Raw genomic sequence first — 25,025 nt, 5'->3', positions numbered from 1 at the left:
ACATGCTTTTTTCATCGCCAAACGTTCAAACAAAACAAAAAAATGTCTGGATCGCCCTCGTTAAACTTAGGAGGTAAGCGTAGGTTACCAGAAACATCAAAAGGCAGAAAACCTAGATCACCTGTGCTTGACTTTCACCTTGACACTGTGGTGGAAATTTTCCATAAAGAAGCAGATGAGAGAGTTGTCCTTTTGTGCGATTTATTGAAATAATAAAGAAAATAAAAATAATGGGGAAAGCAAATAAAAAGCATGGATGTTGATCGTGCACATCAACAAACCAAAAACCAGCTGGGGAGATCAGTGCACACACCACGAAGGTGTGATGCAAAGAGCCCATGATCCTCAAGTTGCTTCTGCCTTTTAACCCCTTTCTCTGGCTCTGGTGGAATGTCTCTCTGCAGCAATGGAATTTTTTGCGCCACTTTATCTCGCTGTGAGTGAGAATGTTTGCTTTCTCACTTCTGCATCGTCATGTCTTGTTATCCAAAGGAAGGAAGACCGAGCTTTAACAGCCTTGGGTCTGGTGGGGAGTCAGATAGGATGGAGCCAGAGTCCGGGTGTAAAAGACAAACATATATCATAAATTATTAGTCAGTCAAATGGAACATCAGATGTTTAGACTTGATGTACGACAGCACAAGAGATTATTTGTTTGTGTAAGAATGTTCAGTATTTCACCTAACCAGCACATGACGAGTGTGTTGGATAAGAAATAGCACAAGGCAAAATTTGTCCATTACAACACCTTCACACTTAAGCTTTCCTCACTGATAAGGTCCAACTTGTAGTGTTCTAGTACCAACTTTTGCTTGGTATGAACATGAGCCAATTCAGCTTCTCTGAGCCGCTCAGTTTGTTTAAACTACTCTTGTTCTGCTTCTGTTCTGGCTCTTACTGTAACAGCAGAAGCTCCTTCTCTTGTTCATCCATCTACCCAACAGCAGAGACCACTAGTTTAGCTCGACTCTGCAAGTCAGCACTAACAACTTGCTTTCCACTAACACAGGCAATATATTCCTGTCTCTTAAGGACTTTTTCAATACGTGTAACAATACATCCTTACATACTTCGTCAGGATATTCTACTTGATAGTATCTGGCAACTTCCAACAACTGCCCTTTTTTTGTAGAAGTTTAAAAAATCCTCTGACCCGAGATTGGATGTATTCTGAGGCCATCTTAAACCTGACATTTACCATAAAATATCCCTTATTATTGTTCCACTGAGGCGACCACGCCTTGAGTTAGGCTGATTATGTTCGGAACCCAATTCCCATTTCCTAACTGCCTAGTTGAGAATAATAAGAATAAGAATGCCTTTATCAGTACCACAGCGGGGAAATTGCACCTCACAACAGCAACAGGACAGAAAAACAAAGAGAAACCATACAAACACACATCCATAGCAGAGCACACATCCATGAACAGAGCAAATGCAGTAAACGGTTCTGATTCTAGAGTTTGACAGCAGCAGGGAGGAAAGATCTGCGGAATCTCTCCTTCACACAGCGAGGGTGCATCAGTCTCTTACTGAAGCTGCTCTCCAGAGCAGACAGTGAGTCCTCCAGTGGGTGAGAGTCCTGGTCCAGGATGGATGTGAGTTTAGCCAGGACCCTTCTCTCACCACCTCCTGCACCGTGTCCAGAATGCAGCCCAGGACAGAGCTAGACTTGATGACCCTGTCCAGTCTCATCCTGTCCCTGTCCCTGTCATCCAGCAGACCACACGTACAGGATGGATGATGCCACCAGAGTCATAGAAGGTCTTCAGGAGTGGCCCCCTCACTCCAAAAGACTCATTCTCCTCAGCAGTCTGCTGTGACCCTTCCTGTACAGTGCATCCGTGTTATGAGTCCAGTCCAGTTTATTGTTCAGATGCACACCCAGGTATTTACAAGAATCCACTCTCTATGTCCATTCCCTGGATGTGCATCGGTGAGAGGACAGCAGACTGCTGTCTGCGATAATCCAACAAAGGAGATAGTGATCTCCTATGTTTTCCTTGCGTTGATCAGGAGGTGGTTCCGCTGACACCAGTCCACAGAGTCCTGAGTGAGTCCTCTGTACTCTGCATCGTCGTCATCTGTGATCAATCTGTCAATCGCAGAGTCATCAAAGAACTTCTGCAGAAAACAGCTGTCTTTGTTGTGTCTGAAGTCTGACGTACAGTATAGAGAGTGAAGAGGAGGGGAGCCAGTACAGTCCCCTGTCGGGCCCCCTCACTGCAGGTCAGAGTGTCAGACACACAGTCCTTGTCAAGCTTCAGCAGAGATCGGACCCACATGCACAGCGATGAGGCAGCAGACAGGTGGTAAAATTCAAGGGTTTAATACAGAGTTCGTAGTCACAGACAGTCCAGGTCATGCACGGGTAAACACAGGATTGAGGTACAGAAGGAGCGGGCATAAATAGTTTCGATAACAGGCGTGGGTCAATACCAGGAGGCTCAGATTTCCGAGTTTGAATTGACAGGCTTAGACAGGTCCGGTAACAGGCAGAGTTCAGCAACAGAGACAAGGGATTTACAATACCGGTCAGGATCAGACGAGAAGCGGTGGTCAAGGATACAGAACTGGGTCGGCAACGGGGTAAGCTGAACAAGAAACTGCTGGAACATGAAGACACGATCTGGCAGATTACTGTGGTAACAGGTGGTGCTTAAATGTCCTGGTAAGTAATGGTAAATGCAAGACAGGTGCGTGTAATGATAACCGGAAGTAACGCTAGCGTTAACAGGATGAGACTGGAAACCGGAACTATGACAATAAAACAGGAAGTGAACACAGAAACCTGACAGTCCTTGCCTCTCACAAACTGAGGCCTGTTTGTGAGGAAGTCCATGATCCACTCCCTCAGATGGAAGTCCATACCAGCCTCCTCCAGTTTGTGTTTAAGAACCACTGGTTGTGGTACCACGCTCAGCTTGAGGCTCAGGTTGAAGACATGCTCCATAACTCCACACAGTTTATCTGTGCAGGACTGTGTAGGAGTCTGGAGCTGATGCCATCTGCTCCAGCTGCTTTCCTGGCCTTGATCTTCTTGAGGTCATTTTTAACCCGGGTGCTGGTAAAGGACAGGGGTTGAAGGAGTGTCTCGGGGTTGTGTAAAGTTGAGGAGTGTTGTTAGGATGAGTTGCCTGTCTACAGGGCTGATGGAGCCGGGCTTTGTGTAGAGGTGTAAAGGACTGTGGGGGGTGGTCCATTGGCATGGGGTGACAAAAGGTTTGGAGGCAGCTGCTGGGGGTGCGTTGACCTAGCTCAGGTTCCCCCTCAGCCTGTGGGTGTGGTGCTTTGATGCCAGAGATGGTTTTCAGGCTTCTCCACACCTCACTAATGTTATTCCGCTGCAGCTGCTCCTCCATCTTCCTCTGGTAGCTGGCCTTCCCCTCACGGATTTGCCTCCTCAGCTCCTCTTTAGGAGAGCTTTAATATTAGGGGTGACCTACGGCTTGTTGTTATCGAAACACCATACCAGCCTGCAGAGAACAGTTGATATAGTGTGTGTTTTTAACCAAAACCCAAATCCTCCCAACCTTAGGTCTTCTGATCTAGCCCTTTACAACTTGTGCTATTAAACTACAATAATAGCATTTGCATCACATATGCTACACCTACTGTAGGTGTAAAACTTTTTTCTTGGACAGCATTACTTTGACATTTAATCAATGCTTTTATCAAAACTGGCTTAGACTACTGCAACGTGTTGTGTTGGGCTTAGCCAGATGTCACTTACTCAAACACTGTCAGGATTACGCAGGTGTTGGACCCACATGCACAGTGCGGACAGGTTGGTGGTTTAACTGATGACAGTCTTTATTGAACAATCGTCGTCAAGGCAAGCCAGGTCATACACAGGTGAAGTACAAACGGAGCAGGCAGACTTGAATCCGGGGACAGGCAAGGTTTCGTCAACGAGTGAACACAGCAGAGGTACAGGTGAGGAACAGGCTTATCTCTTGGTCAGACGGTCAGGCACATTACCAGTATTTCCACAGCGAAGGTACAGGCAAGGAACAGGCAGGAATCGGTAGTCAAGGTTCAGAGATCACTAGCAGGGTAAGCTATACAATACTGCTGGAAAGTGGTGAGTACACGCAACAATCTGGCAAGTGACTGTTGTGTGATCTGGAGCTTACAGTAAGTACTGGAGCTTGATTACTGGATAACTGTCAGGTGTGTCTGAAAACAGCTGTGACATATGTGAAAACAGGAAGTGTTTTTCTTGGTCCAATTTCAGATTGATTTACGGCTTAAACAACGATGCAGCAAATTTTTGGGATTTCACAGGCTATTGAGCTTCATGCCGCCAATATATTTAGCCTCTTCACATCAGACCTAATTAAATACCAACCAGCCAAGATGTTTACACTGTGCAGATCAGACTGAAAGCTGATGAGACTTAAACATATGTGTCATGTGGTACCATCAAGAATGTTTAGTGGGCTCCTGCTACTGGTGTTACGAAACAGCTCTTTTCTTTTTTTGAGAGAGATGCGCCTTTACAGTATGTGATTGATTGGCTGATCACAGCTGATGGAGGGAGTCAACGAGGCAGATAATTCTTACTGCCTCAAATAAATGGCTCGTTGTGTAGCAAAAAGGGATTCTGAGGATATTTCATTTATCCTTTCTTTGAATACTAAGTTGTGTTTTGGAAAACATACTGTATACTTTACCTAAGCCAATACTTTAAAAGTATGCTAAGCCTGACACCTTGTGGCCACTGTACTCTATTATTTTTTTAAATTTAAGTCATTGTCCGACTGTCTCCAACACCATGAACAGACACCAGGGAGGTGCTTTTTCTAAGTGGTGGAGGGACAGCAGCACATCTCACTTCCCATATATGGAGAAGTTTGACATGTTGAAAAATTAAGATTGGTTGGATATCTTTTTTCTGTGACCACATAAAGGGATGAAAATGCACAGGTAGGATATCTGCAGTGTGTATTGTTTATGTATGTAAGTATTTTAAGTATAGTTAATGAAAAATAAATGACATAGAAGAATTTAGGATATTGAGAAAAAAAACTTTTACTGTACAGATCCGATTTGTGAATTCTCATATGTGAAGTGTCTGTTTACAGCATGTTGGTTTCACAGGAGCCAGGCTGCAGAATCTGGAGAGAGAAAATGAGCCTCAGAGCCTTTCTAAACCAGGGGTAGAACAAGGCGTAGATCACAGGGTTCAGAAAGGGGCTCAGACACAACAGAAATACACCGGAGACTGCAGGTACATCATGAGGTACTAAAGTGAGACAGTAATATGGACAGAAACATATTAAGAACCAAGCGACAACAACACCAAGCGTCCTGGCTGCCTTTAACTCAGACCTTTTAGTCCCTGAATGATGGAGGGTGACGGCTGCAACGTGAGAGCGCATGGCACGAGCCTGAGACACTGCTGTCAGAAACACTCTCATATACAGAAATATGATGGAGGAAAATGGAACAACAAAGGTCAGACCAAAGTCCACTCTTGCTGTTAAGTTTGGAATGCCAACCAAACACATTCCAAAACAAAAGTTTAACCTGCCTGATTGAATGAACTCATCTCTAAAAATGATCATGTTATACAAGAAAGTACACAGCCAACACAAACAAACACACTTTTTAACTCTGCTCACAGTGACTCTGGTGGAATAATGCAGAGGGTCACAAATAGCTGCATAGCGATCAGCTGATATCAGAACCATGCCCCCTATTGAGGCAGAGATGATGGAGAAGCTCACGTATCCCTGAAGAGAACATATGTGATTTCCAAGATACCAACAGGTTGTTTGTCTATAAACCTGCAACGGTGTCACCACAAGACCCACAAAGAAGTCAGACACAGCCAGAGAGAGGAGCAGCAGGTTGGTGGGTGTGTGGAGCTGCCTGCAGGGACACAAAAGCATGTAATGTAATATCATTCATGCAGAGTGATACGACCTTCAACTGGCTGTAATGTTCAAAAGCTGTGTCAGCAAAGCAGAAGATGCAGCTGGTGTCAAGATGTGACACTATTCAGTAAAGTAAAACTTCTGCCTATTGTGGTCACACCAATAAAACCATGAGCTGCTGTAAAGTGTGCTGAGAAGTTGATCTCTGCCTGAAGTGGGAGACTGAGATGATGACCAGCAGGTTGAGAACCACAGTGAGCGCAGAGATGAAGAACAGCAGATAGAGCAGCACAGCGTCAGACTGATGGCGCTTTGGCTTCCAGCAGGAGGCGTTGAGGAGCTGTGGAAAGCAGAGCTCTGCTCCGTCCTGGGCCTCCATCCTCAGAGAGAGGAGGAGGAGAAGCTGCAGCTGTGGCAGCGTCTGACTACAGCTCTGTCACACCACTCATATATCACACTGTGTCCTAACCTTCATCCCTCCCCTCTCTCTCTCTGTTCTGGGTGATGATGGTTTTGTGTTTCCTGTTGCATCCTTCTCTCCTGCCTCTTAGGGGCGCTGCTGGCATTTATGGGCCCTATAAAACATTGCTCTCTGATGTTCTGTTTCTGATTACATAACACCCATCCTCTTCCTATTTTTTCTTATGAGATGTTCACGGTAAGCACGTTTAAGTATTTAATTTGAGACATCACGTAGGCCGCGTCTGGTAGTGACATTAAAGTTTTTTTATTTAGCGCCAAATCACAAGGTTATCTTAAGGCACTTTACATAGTAAGGTTTAAGACCTTGCATAAATAAATCCAACAAATCCAACAGAGCCTTTAAATGCACAACCCAATACAGAAATAGAGTTTACCCCAATGATTTATAAAACACCAACATAAACGCATTGCGGGGCAGGATTAAGTTCAAACACACAAAAGGCAAGAACTAAAAATCACTGCGATGCAGCTAAACGCTACTGAACAATCTCAAACACTCCATAACACTATGAACAACAACGAAAACCAAAAAACTCCTTTCCATCAACATGAGCTCCTCTCTTTAACTGGTAACCTGGTGTAGCATCCAGCTACGACCAAGTACACACCAGCAATGGGTGACATGAACAGCACAACTTAAATAACACCAGGTGGGTCAACTAATTACATAGACAGGAAATTAAACTCAGGTGATGACCCACTCCACAGACACAGGAGCGCCCCTAGCGTCGCAGCGGCTTAATGTCACAGGCAGGCACTCCAGGCAACCCCCCCCCTACCACCACGTCAGACACGACATGGCACCTGAGTTCCACGCATCTCTACCTGGTCCAACCATCCTGTGTCCAGTCCCCCTGATCCAACCATCTTGCCTATGTCCAGTCTCTGGTCCAACCATCCTGCCTGTGTCCAGTCCCTGATCCAACCATCCTGTGTCTAGTCTCTGGTCCAACCATCCTGCCAGCGTCCAGTCCCTGGTCCAACCATTTTGCCTGTGTCCAGTCCCTGGTCCAACCATCCTGCCTGTGTCCAGTACCTGGTCCAACCATCCTGCCTGTGTCCAGTCTCTGGTCCAACCATCTTGCCTGTGCCCAGTCTCTGGTCCAATCATTCTGTCTTTGTCCAGTCTCTGATCCAACCATCCTGTGTCCAGTCTCTGGTCCAACCATCCTTTGTCCAGTCTCTGGTCCAACCATCCTGCCAGTGTCCAATCCCTGGTCCAACCATCCTGCCTGTGTCCAGTCTCTGGTCCAACCATCCTGTGTCCAGTCCCCCTGATCCAACCATCTTGCCTGTGTCCAGTCTCTGGTCCAACCATCCTGCCTGTGTCCAGTCTCTGGTCCAACCATCCTGTGTTCAGTCCCCCTGAGCCAACCATCTTGCCTGTGTCCAGTCTCTGGTCCAACCATCCTGCCTGTGTCCAGTCGCTGGTCCAACCATCCTGCCAGTGTCCAGTCCCTGGTCCAACCATTTTGCCGGTGTCCAGTCTCTGGTCCAACCATCCTGCTTGTGTCCAGTCTCTGGTCCAACCATCCTGTGTCCAGTCCCTGGTCCAACCATCCTACCTGTGTCCAGTCTCTGGTCCAACCATCTTGCCTGTGTCCAGTCTCTGGTCCAACCATCCTGCCTGTGTCCAGTCTCTGGTCCAACCATCCTGTGTTCAGTCCCCCTGAGCCAACCATCTTGCCTGTGTCCAGTCTCTGGTCCAACCATCCTGCCTGTGTCCAGTCGCTGGTCCAACCATCCTGCCAGTGTCCAGTCCCTGGTCCAACCATTTTGCCGGTGTCCAGTCTCTGGTCCAACCATCCTGCTTGTGTCCAGTCTCTTGTCCAACCATCCTGTGTTCAGTCCCCTTGATCCAACCATCTTGCCTGTGTCCAGTCTCTGGTTCAACCATCCTGCCTGTGTCCAGTCTCTGGTCAAACCATCCTGCCTGTGTCCAGTCTCTGGTCAAACCATCCTGCCTGTGTCCAGTCTCTGGTCCAACCATCCTGTCTGTGTCCAGTCTCTGATCCAACCATCCTGCCTGTGCCCAGTCTCTGGTCCAATCATTCTGTCTTTGTCCAGTCTCTGATCCAACCATCCTGTGTCCAGTCTCTGGTCCAACCATCCTGTGTCCAGTCCCTGGTCCAACCATCCTACCTGTGTCCAGTCTCTGGTCCAACCATCTTGCCTGTGCCCAGTCTCTGGTCCAATCATTCTGTCTTTGTCCAGTCTCTGATCCAACCATCCTGTGTCCAGTCTCTGGTCCAACCATCCTTTGTTCAGTCTCTGGCCCAACCATCCTGCCAGTGTCCAATCCCTGGTCCAACCATCCTGCCTGTGTCCAGTCTCTGGTCCAACCATCCTGTGTCCAGTCCCCCTGATCCAACCATCTTGCCCGTGTCCAGTCTCTGGTCCAACCATCCTGCCTGTGTCCAGTCTCTAGTCCAACCATCCTGTGTCCAGTCCCTGGTCCAACCATCCTACCTGTGTCCAGTCTCTGGTCCAACCATCTTGCCTGTGTCTAATCTCTGGTCCAACCATCCTGTGTCCAGTCCCAGTCCAACCATCCTCCCATGTACAATGTAACACTAAGATGATTTAATGAAACAATGGGACATAAACATGAACCAAAAGAACAGGAAGTAATAACTAACTGAAATTCACTGCTAAGCAGGTAATACATACAAGGCTGCTAGGTACTCAATGAACTAACACGGGAAATGACTCGATGACGTACAACACCAGCCAATTAACAAACACAGCACAGTAGTGATGTGACGTTCCATATCGAGGCTACAAAGCGGTTGCAGAGTAGAGAAGGCGGTTTTTCTGGGATGCGTCCTGGGGCTCGCTTGATTTAGGGGCGGTGATGGACTGATGACGTGACGAGGAAGCGGTTCAAGAAGCTTCAAGAAGGTTTGCGCTGGAGTGAACCCATTGAACCTATAAAGCTTCATCTGCCCATCACTACAGGACAGCACAAACCTTCACAAGGACAGGACCCGGACATCTGCAAACAATGTATTACCTATGACAACTACGCGACAATCTAGGAACTTAAATACTCAAATCCAAACACAGGTGAACACGATTAACCTGATTACAACATGGAACAACGCAGGAAGTGACAGGGCTGGAACAACAAGAATGAAACAAAGACAGTACTAGGACCAAACAACCAGACATGAGTGCCCTCTGGTGGTATGAGGACGGAACCATAACATTCATTTGTAAATGCTTACTTCTCTCCTTGACTGTAGCAGCCAAAGTGAGTCCGGCAGACTTGTACCTCCACCAGAGAACAGCCCGAACCACGGTACAACTGACGTGAGTTTTGGTGAGCAAGAACTGCCCGAATGGTGAAATGGTGAAATGGTGAAAGTCCAGGGGTGTCAAACTGTGGTCCTCAAGGGCCAGTGTCCCTGCTGGTTTTCCAACTCTGGTTTGAGTTTGACACATCTGGTGTAGTCTTTCCTGTTAGCTAACTAATGGTAGCATTAAGTTAACCACTAGCCATATCTTCACTTTGGGAAAATTGTTAGCGGTGGAAAATGCATAAAAACTCCAAAAAGGAAAAGGGAGGGAGATAGAGAGAAAGAGAAAGGAGGGGGGGGCACGGAAAAGGAGAATGGCCGCTACCACAGTCACCACCTACATGGCAATACTTTAGCCTCAAAAACAAATGAGCATAAAACCATGCCGTACAGTCTGCGTCAGTCAAGAAACCTGTCAATGTAATCCAGTCCGGGATTTGAGCAGCAAGCAGCTACTTTTGTCCAGTGTAACCATCAGTAACAATCAGACAGCAGTGTTAATAGTAGGAGTTTGTTGATCTATTGCACATAATCCATGAAACGCATTCAGGGGGAGGGGTGAGGAGAGGGCTCAAAATCATGATCTCGCCTAGGCCGACAGTGTCAGGGCCAACTTGGCCCTGACACTGACTGTTTTAGAATTGTAGTTGTTGCCTCAAAGTTTATTCCGTATTGTCTGAGTTGCTTCCGTTTCCACTAGGTGGCGCTTGTGCATTGGACATTCGCTGATTGCTGAATAACGTGATTACGTTAATTTTTATAATTTCATATTTTTGGTTATTGTTTTTAATGTTTATTGTGATCCGATTCTTCACAGAAAAGACAAAAAGCAGCAGATTGTCAAAAGGCATTTGTCAATTAAACATCTGTAAAGGAACTCAAGTTTTCGCGTTGTGACTAAAGGAGGCACAAAAATTGTTGCTGCAATAACAAAGCATTTTTATTGTTGTTGTTGTTCTAAGATTTTTCTTAAAGAAGTCAATAATGACATTTTTTGCATTCTCTTTTTAATCTAAAAAAGTATCGAAAAGTATCGGAATACTTGTTGGTATTGGTACTGGTACAACTGGTAATGGACAACACTATACTTTGTGTGTTCTTATGAAAATGAAATAATTACAGAAGTAAGTGAAACATCACAACATGATCTCAAATCTCTCTCTCTACTTTAAAATAAGTTCACTGTACAATAAATCTGTTAAAGTACTGGATGAGAAAGAAATGTGGCATACTGTAATAAAAAAACACAAGTTTTTTACTTTTGAAAATTGTATTAATTTTAGCATACTGAAACTTGCTTTTAAATATGTGAACAATCATGTATCACTACTGTTTTCTGCCTGTATTGTCAGATTATATAAATTTCTGCGTGGACACCCATGTACCTGATAAAATGTTTTGCTGCTTTCCTATCAACAAACCATGGATCATTTGTGACATCAAAGACACCCTGAATGAAAAGAAGAGGCATTCAGGTCAGGGGACAGGGAGGCAGCTAGGAGTGTCCAGAGAGAGCTTTCAGTCAAAATCAGGGAGGGGAAGGAGGCTCACAGGAGGAAACTGGACCACATACTTGAGAACAGCGACACCAGGGAAGTGTGGAGGGGCATGAGGATCTTCAGCTACAAGTCCAGCAGCCAGGTGACTAAGGGGTCAGAGGACAGGGCCAACAAACTTTATAACTTCTTTAACAGATTCCAGGTTGGGCCTCTAAACCCACCGCTGCTCACGATAGACCCCCTTCACATCACCCACAGGGCTCATTCACCCCCACCTCAGGTGAGAAAGGAGCTGAACAAGCTTCATCCAACAAAGGCTGCAGGACCTGGTAGAATCAGCCCAAGGGTGCTGAAAGTCTGTGCTCCCCAACTATGTGGTGTCCTCCAACAAGTCTGAGCCTGCAGTTGGAGAGAGTTCCTCTTGGGTGGAAGAAGTCACTTATTGTGCCAGTGAATAAACATTCCAAAGTCCTCAATGACTACAGTCCTGTGGCTCTGGCCTCTCACATCATGAAAGCTTTTGAGAGGCTGATCCTGGACTCCCCGCATTCTCTGGTCAAACCCTCAGTCCACCTGCTCCAGTTTGCATATCAACCCCATCTAGGAGTAGATGACACCATCATACATCTGCTCCACCACACCTACAACCAAGGTGTTGATCTTTGCTCACTCTTGACCAATACACACCTCTTTGGAACAATCGAGACATCCTACAAAACAAAAAGGCAATACATTTGGCATAACAAAGGGGAACCCATTGGACACATGTATTCTCAACAGATAATCTTACCCCTCTTGAAGATCTGGTGTGCCAAAATGAAATCACTTGTGCCAGTTTCTCAGAATATCATCAACTGAAGTCAATACTTAATGCTAAAACTAAAAATATACCTATACAGATGCAGCAGCTACTAGTATTAGAACGATTTATTGCAATCTCACTGAAAAGTACATTATCAAAAATCTATATTTAAATTTCCAATGTTGATGACACAGAGCCTCCGAATCTCCAAATAGGAAGCTGATCTGGACATCACTACTAATCAAGTTTTCTGGACAAATATATAACTTATTTTAAATGATAGAAAACACCAACATACATACTTATTAATAAAATATCATGTGAGCATGTATCTGAGAGTGCATGGGTTCATGATGATTGAGTAGACGTTTGTGGGAAGGTTTGTGATAGTGTGCATTGATGTGTGTGTTCATGTATACGCTGTGTGTGGTGTGTGTGTGTGTGTGTGGGGGGTCTATTTTCCGCTTGGGGTACATGGATCCGCGGCCTGGGCGGTCTCTTCTGCTAACCCCCACCAATTGTGGGGGTTGTGTTGTAGGCACAATGTGGTGCCAGGGGATATGGTCAATGGGGTAAGCCACGCTCCGCCCTTGTGGGGGTTGCGAACTGGGCGCAGGGGCATCTCTTAGTGGGCTCCTTACGTACGGTGGGTCTTCGGGCTCCACTCTCAGGCTGACCCTTCCACTGGGGGGAGTGTTTGCCCCTGGTTCTTTTGGGGTGGACAGCATTGACCCACAGTGATCCACTCTGACCTCGGGTGTTGCTCTTTGGCTGCTGCGGCTCTGCCTGGGAGGTTCTGTGTGGGCGGTTCAGGTCACGACACCTGCCGTCCTGAAACCAAAGGTGTGTTGACTCCCTGGATACCAGGTTTCTTCCCTCTGCTCATTGACTGGGTATAGTGCTCCTCCTTTTGCCCTGGCTTTTACAAGTGGCATTGTTCATGCACCAACGTCTGCCTCACCCTTTAGGTGAACAATGTTGTGTTGCAGCTTTGCTGGTCTTGTGGTGGGACACTCAGCACCAGAGCTGATGATCAGGTTTCCTAGACTTAGCTGTAAGTGCTACTGTTACTTATTATTATCACTATCATTAATTTGTGATTATTATTATTATTATTATGAAGGTATTTGCAATGTTGTATGTCACAGCTATTAAGTGTTCTGCGATTATGTATAATAATGCATATGCGTAAGTGTACAGTATGTGTATGTATATGATATATGTATGTTTGTATGAGTGTGTGCACATACCTTAACACTATTATTAGTATTAATATTAATTTAAGTTAACCACAGTACAGCAGTTGTTTAGTTATGAATGTGTCTATCTAAGGTACATCCTTATTTATTTATTTTGTGCCTATTGTTTTGCTTCATTGATTTGTTTGGTTTCAGCAGGTGGTTGCAGGACTTGAACACAAGGGGTCCCACATAAGCCTATATAATACAGTGTCACAACTCAAATCTTATGAACTTTTTTTCCAGTCATTCCTGTTTTATTGTGCCGTCACTCGCTGTTTTATTTTGTTCTACTTCCGTGTTTTGGTCAGTCCTGTGTAGTCCTGCTTTATTCTCCCGGTCACGTGATTCACCACCTGCACTCAATCAGTCATTGCACTCTGTATATAGATCAGTACTCACCTCCAGTCCGTTGCCAGTTTGTTAGTGCATGTCCCTCTGTCTACTCTCCAGCATTCATTTAAGTAAGTCCTCTGTGTACCGACCCTGGATCTCGTCTTTGACCACGTACCTGTGTTTCATGCCAGCATTACAGCGTTCTTATTATTTACTCTTTCTGTGTACAACCTCTGCTCCAGTCCTGACCACGTCTAGTCTTCGCCTTGAGTTCTGAGCCTTCTTGATGTGAGTCTGACCATTGCCTGTACCTAACCTCCGTCTGCCTGAGCCTTGTCTGTACCATGAATAGAGCCTGCTGTGTACTGACTACTGACTGTCTGCCTTATTAAAGCCTCTAAACTACACGTTGTGTTCGCGCTGTGCGTTTGGGTCCGTTACCTTGATCTATGACATACAGTCAACGACAGTTTGGGAGTACGAGTGTGAGCCAATCACCACCTACAGGCCAAAGGAATGTAACACACTGTTTCTCTGTGAAAATGCTTTGAGAATGGGGTGAAAATGGCATAAATGACAGCGTCTAACACTTTTAAGTGCTTCAACTGTTTGAAGCGGTAACTCAGTCACTAATGTTTGAGACAGATGTTGATCATCCGTGTACCTACGAGGTCATGCTGAGTTATTAAGAATTAATCCAATCCAGGACCCCTATTGAGACAGAGAAATAACTCTACAAAGCTGCTGCTAAAGCTAACGGTACCTGTTTAATTATATTCAATATAGGAGGTTAACCAGGAGGTTAACCTGAAGTAGAGGATGCATCCAGATCGGTTCTCAACCAGGAGTGTCTTGCCCAAGGACAGTTCAACATATCAACCATGGCTGAGGGCTCGAACTACTAACCTTGCAGTCAGGGGATGACCTCACTACAAACTGTGCTACTGCTGTCCAGCACATATAAAGCAGAATTTAGGTTTCAAGCTCAACAGGTCTTATTTAAAAAATTACTAATGACTTATATACGTGTAACAGAGGTCATGGTGTGATGCTTGTGAAAACAGTCAAACAAAAATAGAAAAGGGATTTTCTTTCCAAAGTTTGTATTAGATGCAGAAATAGCTAAAAATGCAGGCTGGATTTCTGCAGTGAGTTTATACAAAATATAATATTAATATCTATGTTAGAAACTGGTTAATGGTAAAAAATTAACACAAATGATCACTTACTAATTATTAATAAAATATAATTTGGGAGTTTTCACATTGAACCAGAAGACTTTCACGGTTTGGATCTGTGAATTCTGTAAGACAAGAAGATTTAAAAATCCATTCCTTTGTAGTGATCAGATCACAGTCAGTGAGTCCACAGTTTCTGTTTACAGCACATTGGTCTCACGGGAGCCAGACTGTAGAATCTGGAGGGAGAAAATGAGCCTCAGAGCCTTTCTAAACCAGGGGTAGAACAAGGCGTAGATCACAGGGTTCAGAAAGGGGCTCAGACACAACAGAAACACACCGGAGACTGCAGGTAAATCATGAGGTAATAAAGTGAGACAGTAATATGGACAGAAACATATTAGGAACCAAGCGACAACAACACCAAGCGTCCTGGCTGCCTTTAACTCAGACCTTTTAGTCCCTGAATGATGGAGGGTGACGGCTGCAACGTGAGAGCGCATGGCACGAGCCTGAGACACTGCTGTCAGAAACACTCTCATATACAGAAATATGATGGAGGAAAATGGAACAACAAAGGTCAGAACAACATCAACAGCTGCCATAACATTACCAGTGTAAACTATACACATTCCACTGCAGAAATTGAACTGTCCTGGTTTAGTGAATTCAAACCAAAAAAGAATCACGTTGTAGATGAAAGTACACAGCCAACACAAACAAACACACTTTTTAACTCTGCTCACAGTGACTCTGGTGGAATAATGCAGAGGGTCACAAATAGCTGCATAGCGATCAGCTGATATCAGAACCATGCCCCCTATTGAAGCAGAGATGATAGAGAAGGTCACGTATCCCTGAAGAGAACATATGTGATTTCCAAGATACCAACAGGATGTTTGTCTATAAACCTGCAACGGTGTCACCACAAGACCCACAAAGAAGTCAGACACAGCCAGAGAGAGGAGCAGCAGGTTGGTGGGTGTGTGGAGCTGCCTGCAGGGACACAAAAGCATGTAATGTAATATCATTCATGCAGAGTGATACGACCTTCAACTGGCTGTAATGTTCAAAAGCTGTGTCAGCAAAGCAGAAGATGCAGCTGGTGTCAAGATGTGACACTATTCAGTAAAGTAAAACTTCTGCCTATTGTGGTCACACTAATAAAACCATGAGCTGCTGTAAAGTGTGCTGAGAAGTTGATCTCTGCCTGAAGTGGGAGACTGAGATGATGACCAGCAGGTTGAGAACCACAGTGAGCGCAGAGATGAAGAACAGCAGATAGAGCAGCACAGCGTCAGACTGATGGCGCTTTGGCTTCCAGCAGGAGGCGTTGAGGAGCTGTGGAAAGCAGAGCTCTGCTCCGTCCTGGGCCTCCATCCTCAGAGAGAGGAGGAGGAGAAGCTGCAGCTGTGGCAGCGTCTGACTACAGCTCTGTCACACCACTCATATATCACACTGTGTCCTAACCTTCATCCTCCCCTCTCTCTCTCTGTTCTGGGTGATGATGGTTTTGTGTTTCCTGTTGCATCCTTCTCTCCTGCCTCTTAGGGGCGCTGCTGGCATTTATGGGCCCTATAAAACATCGCTCTCTGATGTTCTGTTTCTGATTACATAACACTCATCCTCCTCCTATTTTTTCTTATGAGATGTTCACGGTAAGCACGTTGGCCGCGTCTGGTAGTGACATTAAAGTTTTTTTATTTAGCGCCAAATCACAAGGTTATCTTAAGGCACTTTACATAGTAAGGTTTAAGACCTTGCATAAATAAATCCAACAAATCCAACAGAGCCTTTAAATGCACAACCCAATACAGAAATAGAGTTTACCCCAATGATTTATAAAACACCAACATAAACGCATTGCGGGGCAGGATTAAGTTCAAACACACAAAAGGCAAGAACTAAAAATCACTGCGATGCAGCTAAACGCTACTGAACAATCTCAAACACTCCATAACACTATGAACAACAACGAAAACCAAAAAGCTCCTTTCCATCAACATGAGCTCCTCTCTTTAACTGGTAACCTGGTGTAGCATCCAGCTACGACCAAGTACACACCAGCAATGGGTGACATGAACAGCACAACTTAAATAACACCAGGTGGGTCAACTAATTACATAGACAGGAAATTAAACTCAGGTGATGACCCACTCCACAGACACAGGAGCGCCCCTAGCGTCGCAGCGGCTTAATGTCACAGGCAGGCACTCCAGGCAACCCCCCCCTACCACCACGTCAGACACGACATGGCACCTGAGTTCCACGCATCTCTACCTGGAAGTGCAATCAATCAGTGTACTTCTAGTTATGATTTAAATAGGTAGACTGTGCGTCTAAGGTGGAGTAATCTAACAAGATGTTCAAGTATTGCATAATGCATAATTTCTTTTTAGTTTTTAGTTTTAGTGAAAGGCAGAGGTTTATTGTGTGGTGAGTAGTAAGATGATCTGATGATGATGATAATAATGATGACGACAAGCTGTTGTTTCTACCGGTTGTGTGTCACCTTGTTAAATTTCTTGCACTGGTCTTGCAGAATCTCATTTTCACTCTGTTGCCAGCTGTCATATTTAAGTGTTTGCCTGGGGCCAGAAAAGGCGACTTAAGCTTCTGCCTAAAGGACAGGTGTAAATATCCTAAGATCGTAATACACGCAGGAGCTAATGACGATCTTTTGTCACGTGACAGCCAGGCCGCCTGGGAGCAGCAAGTGTAACCCTAGGGTCCCCTAACTATTAGAGGGCGCATTAGTTTACGCTCCTCCCTGAACCGCCGCCTTACCGTGGTGGAGGAGTTTGTGTGCCCGAATGACCCCGGGAGCTATGTTGTCGGGGGCTGAATGCCCCTGGTAGGGTCTCCCAAGGCAAACAGGTCCTGGGCGACGGGCCAGACTAAGAGCGGTTCATAACCCCACTATGAAAGGCAAACCACCAAGGCCAGAGACGTCGCCCGGTATGGCGCAGCCGGGGCCCCACCCTGGAGCCAGGCCCGGGGTTGGGGCTCGTATGCGAGCGCCTGGTGGCCACGGGGCCCGGCCGGGCACAGCCCGAAAGAGCGACGTGGGGCCGTCCTCAAGTGGACCCACCATCCGCAGGAGGAACCGTAGGGGGCCGGTGCAAAGTGGATTGGGCAGCAGTCGAAGGCGGGAGCCTAGGCGCCCCAATCCCTGGATAACCAATCTAGCTATTGGGACATGGAATGTCACGTCACTGGGGGGAAAGGAGCCTGAGCTTGTGCAGGAGGTCGAGCGGTACCGGCTAGAAATAGTCGGGCTCACCTCCACACACAGCCTGGGCTCTGGAACCCAACTCCTTGAGAGGGGCTGGACCCTTTTCTACTCTGGAGTTGCCTGCGGTGAGAGGCGGCGGGCTGGTGTGGGCTTGCTCATAGCTCCCCAGCTTAGTCGCCATGTGTTGGAGTTTTCCCCGGTGGATGAGAGGGTCGCTTCCCTGCTCCTTCGGGTGGGGGATAGGTCACTCACCGTCATTTGTGCTTACGGGCCAAATGGCAGTGTGGAGTACCCGGCCTTCTTGGGGTCCCTGGAGGGAGTGTTGGAAAGCGCTCCAACTGGGGACCCCATCGTTCTTCTGGGAGATTTCAATGCCCACGTAGGTAACGACAGTGATACCTGGAGAGGCGTGATTGGGAGGAACGACCTCCCTGATCTAAACCCGAATGGTGTTATGTTATTGGACTTCTGTGCTAGGCACAGTTTGGCCATAACAAACACCATGTTCGAACATAAGGGTGTCCATCGGTGCACATGGCACCAGGACACCCTAGGCCGGAGGTCGATGATAGACTTTGTAGTTGTTTCACCTGACCTTCGGCCATATGTTTTGGACACTCGGGTGAAGAGAGGGGCTGAGCTGTCAACTGATCACCACCTGGTGGTGAGTAGGATCCGCTGGCAGAGAAGGAGGCTGGAACGACTTGGCAGGCCCAAACGTATTGTGAGGGTCTGTTGGGAACGCCTGGCTGAACCCTCTGTCAGACGAACCTTTAACTCACACCTCCGGGAGAGCTTCGACCAGATTCCGAGGGAGGTGGGAGACATAGAGTCCGAGTGGACCATGTTCTCCGTCTCCATCGTCAACGCGACCGTTCGGAGCTGTGGACGCAGGGTCTCCGGTGCCTGTCGTGGTGGTACTCCCTGAACCCGGTGGTGGACGCCGGAGGTAAGGGACGCCATTAAGCTGAAGAAGGAGTCCTACCAGGTATGGTTGACCTGTAGGACTCCTGAGGCAGCTGATGGGTACCGGCAGGCCAAGCGTGCTGCAGCCCGTGCCGTTGCGGAGGCAAAAACTCGGGCTTCGGAGGAGTTCGGGGAGGCCATGGAGGAGGACTATCGCTCGGCCTCAAAGAGATTCTGGCAAACCGTTCGGCGCCTCAGGAGGGGGAAGCAGTTCTTTACCAACTCTGTTTTCAGTGGAGGTGGGGAGCTGTTGACCTCAACTGGGGATGTTATCGGACGGTGGAAGGAGTACTTTGAGGATGTCCTCAACCCCTCCGACATGCCTTCTGCTGAGGAAGCAGAGGCAGGGGACTCAGAGGGGGACTCGCCCATCACCCAGGCTGAGGTCACCGAGGTAGTTAGTAAGCTCCTCGGTGGCAGAGCAGCAAAGGGTGGATGAGATCCGTCCTGAGTACCTCAAGTCTCTGGATGTTGTGGGGCTGTCTTGGGTGACACGCCTCTGCAGCATCGCGTGGAGGAGGGGGACAGGTTCTCTGGACTGGACAACCGGGGTGGTTGTCCCTCTTTACAAAAAGGGGGACAGGAGAGTGTGTTCCAACTATAGGGGGATCACACTTCTGAGCCTCCCTGGGAAAGTCTATGCCAGGGTACTGGAGAGGAGAATTCGTCCGATAGTCGAACCTCAGATACAGGAGGAACAATGTGGTTTTCGGCCTGGTCGTGGAACGCTGGACCAGCTTTATACCCTCAGCAGGGTGCTTGAGGGTTTGTGGGAGTTTGCCCAACCAGTCTACATGTGCTTTGTGGATCTGAAGGCATTCGACCGCGTCCCTCGTGACATCCTGTGGGGGGTGCTCCGGGAGTATGGAGTCCAGGGCCCTTTGCTAAGGGCTGTTCGGTCTTTGTACAACCGGAGCAGGAGCTTGGTTCGCATTGCCAGCAATAAGTCAGACCTGTTCCCGGTGCATGTTGGACTTTGGCAGGGCTGCCCTTTGTCACCGGTTCTGTTCATTATTTTTATGGACAGAATTTCTAGGCGCAGCCAGGGGCCGGAGGGGGTCTGGTTTGGGGACCACAGGACAGCGTCTCTGCTTTTTGCAGATGATGTTGTCCTGTTGGCTTCATCAGGCCAGGACCTCCAGCATGCGCTGGGGCGGTTTGCAGCTGAGTGTGAAGCGGCTGGGATGAGAATCAGTTCCTCCAAATCTGAGGCCATGGTTCTCGACCGGAAAAAGGTGGTTTGCTCTCTCCAGGTTTGAGGAGAGTTCCTGCCTCAAGTGGAGGAGTTTAAGTATCTTGGGGTCTTGTTCACGAGTGAGGGAAGGAAGGAGCGTAAGTTTGACAGACGAATCGGTGCAGCGGCTGCAGTAATGCGGTCTGTGTATCGGTCCGTCGTGGTGAAGAGGGAGCTGAGCCGAAAGGCAAAGCTCTCAATTTACCGGTCAATCTACGTTCCTACCCTCACCTATGGTCATGAGCTTTGAGTCATGACCAAAAGGGCAAGGTCACGGATACAAGCGGCTGAAATGAGCTTCCTCCGCAGGGTGGCTGGGCGCTCCCTTAGAGATAAGGTGAGGAGCTCTGTCACCCGGGAGGAGCTCGGAGTAGAGTCGCTGCTCCTCCACATCGAGAAGAGCCAGTTGAGGTGGCTCGGGCATCTAGTTCGGATGCCTCCTGGACGCCTCCCTGGGGAGGTGTTCCGGGCATATCCCACCGGTAGGAGGCCCCGAGGAAGACCCAGGACTCGCTGGAGAGACTACGTCTCTCGGCTGGCCTGGGAACGTCTTGGGGTCCCACCGGAAGAGCTGGAGGAAGTGTCCGGGGAGAGGGAAGTCTGGAACTCTCTGCTTAGACTGCTGCCCCCGCGACCCGGCCCCGGATAAGCGGATGAAAATGGATGGATGGATTAGTTTACGTTGGACAAGTGTCTAGATTCGTAAGAATGGGCTGACAACAGTGACAGGCACAATAAGTAGCTGGAGCCACAAGGTGAGTTCAGTGAATGTATATAATGAAAATGAACAATATAATTACAAAATAATAGAAAAACCACACTTAATAAGAATAACAGCAATTCTACATACAATTCAACTCGGTTCTGTGTCCAACTCCAAGACTCAGTTCAAAATCTTCTCAAGGATGCGATCGGTGAATGTCAGTCATCAGGTGTACCTTTTAAAAGTCAAGTCGGGGTGGGTTTTTAAGTCCTACCACAGTTGTATACAGTTACAATGGTAGTGATGAGATGAGGCTTCCTCCTCAGTCGCAGTGTATGCAGGTTCTCCAGTGGCTCGCCATCTCCTTCGTCAAGGAGAAAATCAACTTTCAAGGTATCTCAAAAACCAGCCTGTACAACAACAAAATTCTTATTTTTTACAGTTACAATATTCTTATCTAATTATGGCAATATGATGTTTCATCCAACTCTCTATTAATAGTAAGAAATGTATTTAAGAAATACATTGTAGCTGTACATTTTGATCATAAATCAAAATGTCCGTACAACATGTACATGTTAGAGCATTATACAACCAACCTGTAAGGCTTACTTGGGCTCCGAGCAACTCGCAGAACTCCTTCCATAAACGGGACACGAACTGAGGCCCTTGGTCTGAAACGACGTCCTTGGGGAACCCGTGCAGCCGGAAGACATGTTCCAGTACTGCCTGGTCTGTCTGCTTGGCTGAGGTAAGCTTAGGTAGGGGAACAAAATGGGTTAATGTAGAGAACCGATCAATGACTGTGAGGACTACAGTATTACCCCTGGACGGTGGAAGACCCGTTACAAAGTCCAGAGCAATATGGGACCAAGAATGATGTGGAACTAGTAGAGGCTGGAGGAACCCCGGAGGCAGCTTGTGCGATGACTTGTGGGCGGAACAAACAGGACAGGCAGCGAGGTACTCTCGTACACTCTTTAGCACGGATGGCCACCAGAACCGACTGCCGATCACGAAAGCAGTCCGCTGGACCCTAGGGTGGAAGCTGAAAGACGAGGTGTGGGCCCAGTGGACTACCTCCCCTCGAAGCTCCGGAGGGACAAACAGCCGATTTGGTGGGCAAGATGGAGGCCCCGGGAGGCCCCGAGTCGCCTCCTGGACACGACTCTCGATGGACCAAGTTTCGGCCCCAACAAGACAAGAAGCTGGCAGGATGGTGGTGGGTTTCTTAACCTGCGGCTCTGACTTGTGCACTCTTGACGGTGCATCTGGTTTATCGTTTCTGGATCCAGGGCGATATGAGAGGTGAAAATTGAACCGGGCAAAGAACAGGGCCCAACAGGCTTGACGGGAATTGAGCCGCTTGGCAGTGGTAATGTACTAGAGGTTCTTGTGATCTGTGAATACTTGGAACGGTTGCTCAGCTCCCTCCAACCAGTGGCGCCACTCCTCCAAGGCCACCTTGACTGCTAGCAACTAATTGTTTCCAATGTCGTAGTTCTGCTCCGCTGGAGATAGTTTCCTGGATGGAAAAGCACAAGGATGCAAGCGCCCACCTTGAGGAGTCCGCTGGGGGAGAACTGCTCCGACCCAAGAGTCCGAGGCATCCACCTCCACCAGACTGAAGGCAGTCTTGAGTCGCTGAAAGGCGGTTTCAACTTCAGGCGACCACTGGAACGAGACCTTAGACGAGGTTAGGTTATGGAGAGGTGCGGCTATGGAGCTAAATCTATGGATGAAACACAAGAAGTTGGCGAAGCCTAAGAATCGCTGGACATCTCGGCGGCACTGTGGTTGAGGCCAGTCGGCGACGGCCTGCGTCCCGGCTGGGTCCATCTGGATTCCCTCAGGGGTAATTATGAACCCAAGGAAGGAGATGGTTGTAGCGTGGAACTCGCACTTCTCTGCTTTGACGAATAGGCTGTGTTCATAGAGCTTCTTCAGGACTTGGCGAACATGGTCCCTGTGTTCTTCTTCTGTGTGTGAAAGACCAGAATGTCATCAAGCTACACGAAGGCGAAGACATTGATCATACAGTAGGACTCAGTATGTCATTTACCATGGCCTAGAAGATCGCTGGGGCGTTGGTGAGACCAAAAGGCATCACCAGGTATTCGTAATGACCGGCAGGAGTGTTGAAAGCTGTTTTCCACTCATCCCCTTCTCTGATGCGAACCAGATGGTATGCGTTCCTCAGATCCAGCTTGGTTAAAAACCTCGCTTCGGCAAGGAGCTCGAATGCTGAGGAGAGCAGGGGAAGGGGATAAGAGTCTCGGACGGTGATAGCGTTAAGTCCACAGTAGTTGATGCAGGGGCGCAGTGAGCCATCTTTCTTAGACACAAAAAAGAACCCTGCACCGGCTGGGGAAGATGATGGGCGGATGATTCCAGCAGCTAAGGATTGTTCAATGTACTCCGACATGGCTTTGCGTTCAGGACCTGAGAGCGAAAATAACCTTACCTTGGAGGTTGTGGTACCTGGGCGGAGATTGATGCAGCAGTCGTAAGGACGGTGCGGAGGAAGAGAAGTGGCTCTCCTTTTACTGAAAACTTGGCCAAGGTCATGATAATAGGACAGGACAGACGAGAGGTCGATCTCCTCTTCTGGCACGGCTGGATCTGGGGTAGGCACCGACTGTTGATTGGGAGAGAAACAAGAGTCGTGGCAGTCAGCTCCCCAGCCCATCACTTCCCCTGTACTCCAATCCAGATTGTGGCGTCTGAGCCAGGTATAACCAAGGACCACAGGGTGTGCAGAGAACTCGACCACATGAAAATGAATCTGCTCTGAACGAGCGTCCGGAAAAACCATGGTAATGGGGCCAGAACTGTGCATGACCTTCCATAATCTGTGACCATCTAAAGCCGTGGCTTGTAAGGAGGTAGGTAGTGGAAATGTGGGCACACCCAGGCGTTTGACCAGGCTGGTGTCCATGAGCTCCTGAATCCACCAAAACTGCCTGCTGGACGGACTGGTTACCCTCGGAGAATGTGGCTATGGGTAATGGCCGGACGGAGGCTTTGCAAAGAGTGGATTGGCTCACCACTAATCTCAGGGCTAGTGGTGAGCGTTGGCCTTTACTGGGCATGAAATAGCAATATGGCCGGGTTGGCCACAATATAAACACAGACCTGAAGTTAGCGGTCCTTCTCCGCGCTCGTCAGACGAAGACGTCCCATCTCCATGGAATGGGCTGCTGAAGTTGACGCGGCCGACTCGGCGAATCCTTCCGGGTGGGCGTGGCGAGTTGGCGCGTGTTGCTGTAAGACCTGCGACAAGGTGCATTCAGGGTGACTGGGCAATTCTAGACTCGACTGCGACGTTAGCTTGGAGCGTCGGGGTGGGTTAGCGTGTTCCTCCTCACGACACTACTTGATGCTGGCCCAGAACCGATGGTCCACCTTGATGGCCAGTGCGATTAACTCGTCTAGGTCGGCTGGTGGTTCGGTGTCCGCTAGACTGTCTTTAACTCGGCGAGACAGACCCTTGATGAAGACGTCGCTCAGAGCTGTGGAATCCCAACCTGCCTCCGCGGCGAGCTTCTGAAACTCGATGGCATACGCGGAAGCAGAGCGATGTCACTGACGGAGACTCACTAGCTTCTGGGCGGCTTCTCGACCCGGCGTGACCTCCTGGAATATACGCTTCAGAGCGGCGGAGAAGGCTGTGAACGAGGCTAGACAGGCTCAGTTATTTTGCCACTCCGCTGTGGCCCAAGCTTCCGCTTTTCCCGAGAGATGGGACACATCAAAAGCGACCTTGGCTCGCTCCGTCGGGAATGACGGAGCATGAAGTTCGAATTGGATCTCACACTGGGTTAGGAAAGTTCTGCAGTCAGCTGTTTCACTGGAGAAACGCATCGGGACTCCGAGTTGGACATATGGAGCGGCTGGGCTTGGCGTGGGCGCTGCAGTGGCAACCGGAGCTGGAGCTGGCTTTACTCGCTGGGTAAGTACCAGTTCTCCATACGCCGTCATGAGATTTTCCTGGCGAGCTGCATATCTGGAGAGTTCCTGAAGCATGGTGGTGATTCTCTCCTCTTGAGTGCGAATCCATGCTTCCTGGGCCTGCAGCTCGGCCTTGATTGACTTGGCGCCGGCTGGGTCCATGTTTGGCCAAATTGTTCTGTCACAAACCGACGATGGAGGAAGGACCCAAATGCACAG

The 25,025-nt window shown here is 48.1% G+C and overlaps 1 protein-coding gene across 1 annotated transcript; it reads right to left on the bottom strand.

The window, feature by feature from the left end:
* Positions 1-3,543: 3,543 nt before the first annotated feature.
* Positions 3,544-5,912, bottom strand: LOC114847824 (trace amine-associated receptor 3-like). Its single transcript, XM_055505284.1, has one exon. It carries the CDS (start codon positions 5,910-5,912, stop codon positions 5,082-5,084), a length of 831 nt encoding a protein of 276 aa, XP_055361259.1. The 3' UTR covers positions 3,544-5,081.
* Positions 5,913-25,025: the final 19,113 nt, after the last annotated feature.

Source organism: Betta splendens, chromosome 21 (genome assembly GCF_900634795.4).
Source record: "Betta splendens chromosome 21, fBetSpl5.4, whole genome shotgun sequence".
NCBI classification, from domain to species: Eukaryota; Metazoa; Chordata; class Actinopteri; order Anabantiformes; family Osphronemidae; genus Betta; species Betta splendens.
Note: the sequence above shows the minus strand (reverse complement) of the source record. Positions and strands in the feature narration are given on the sequence as shown.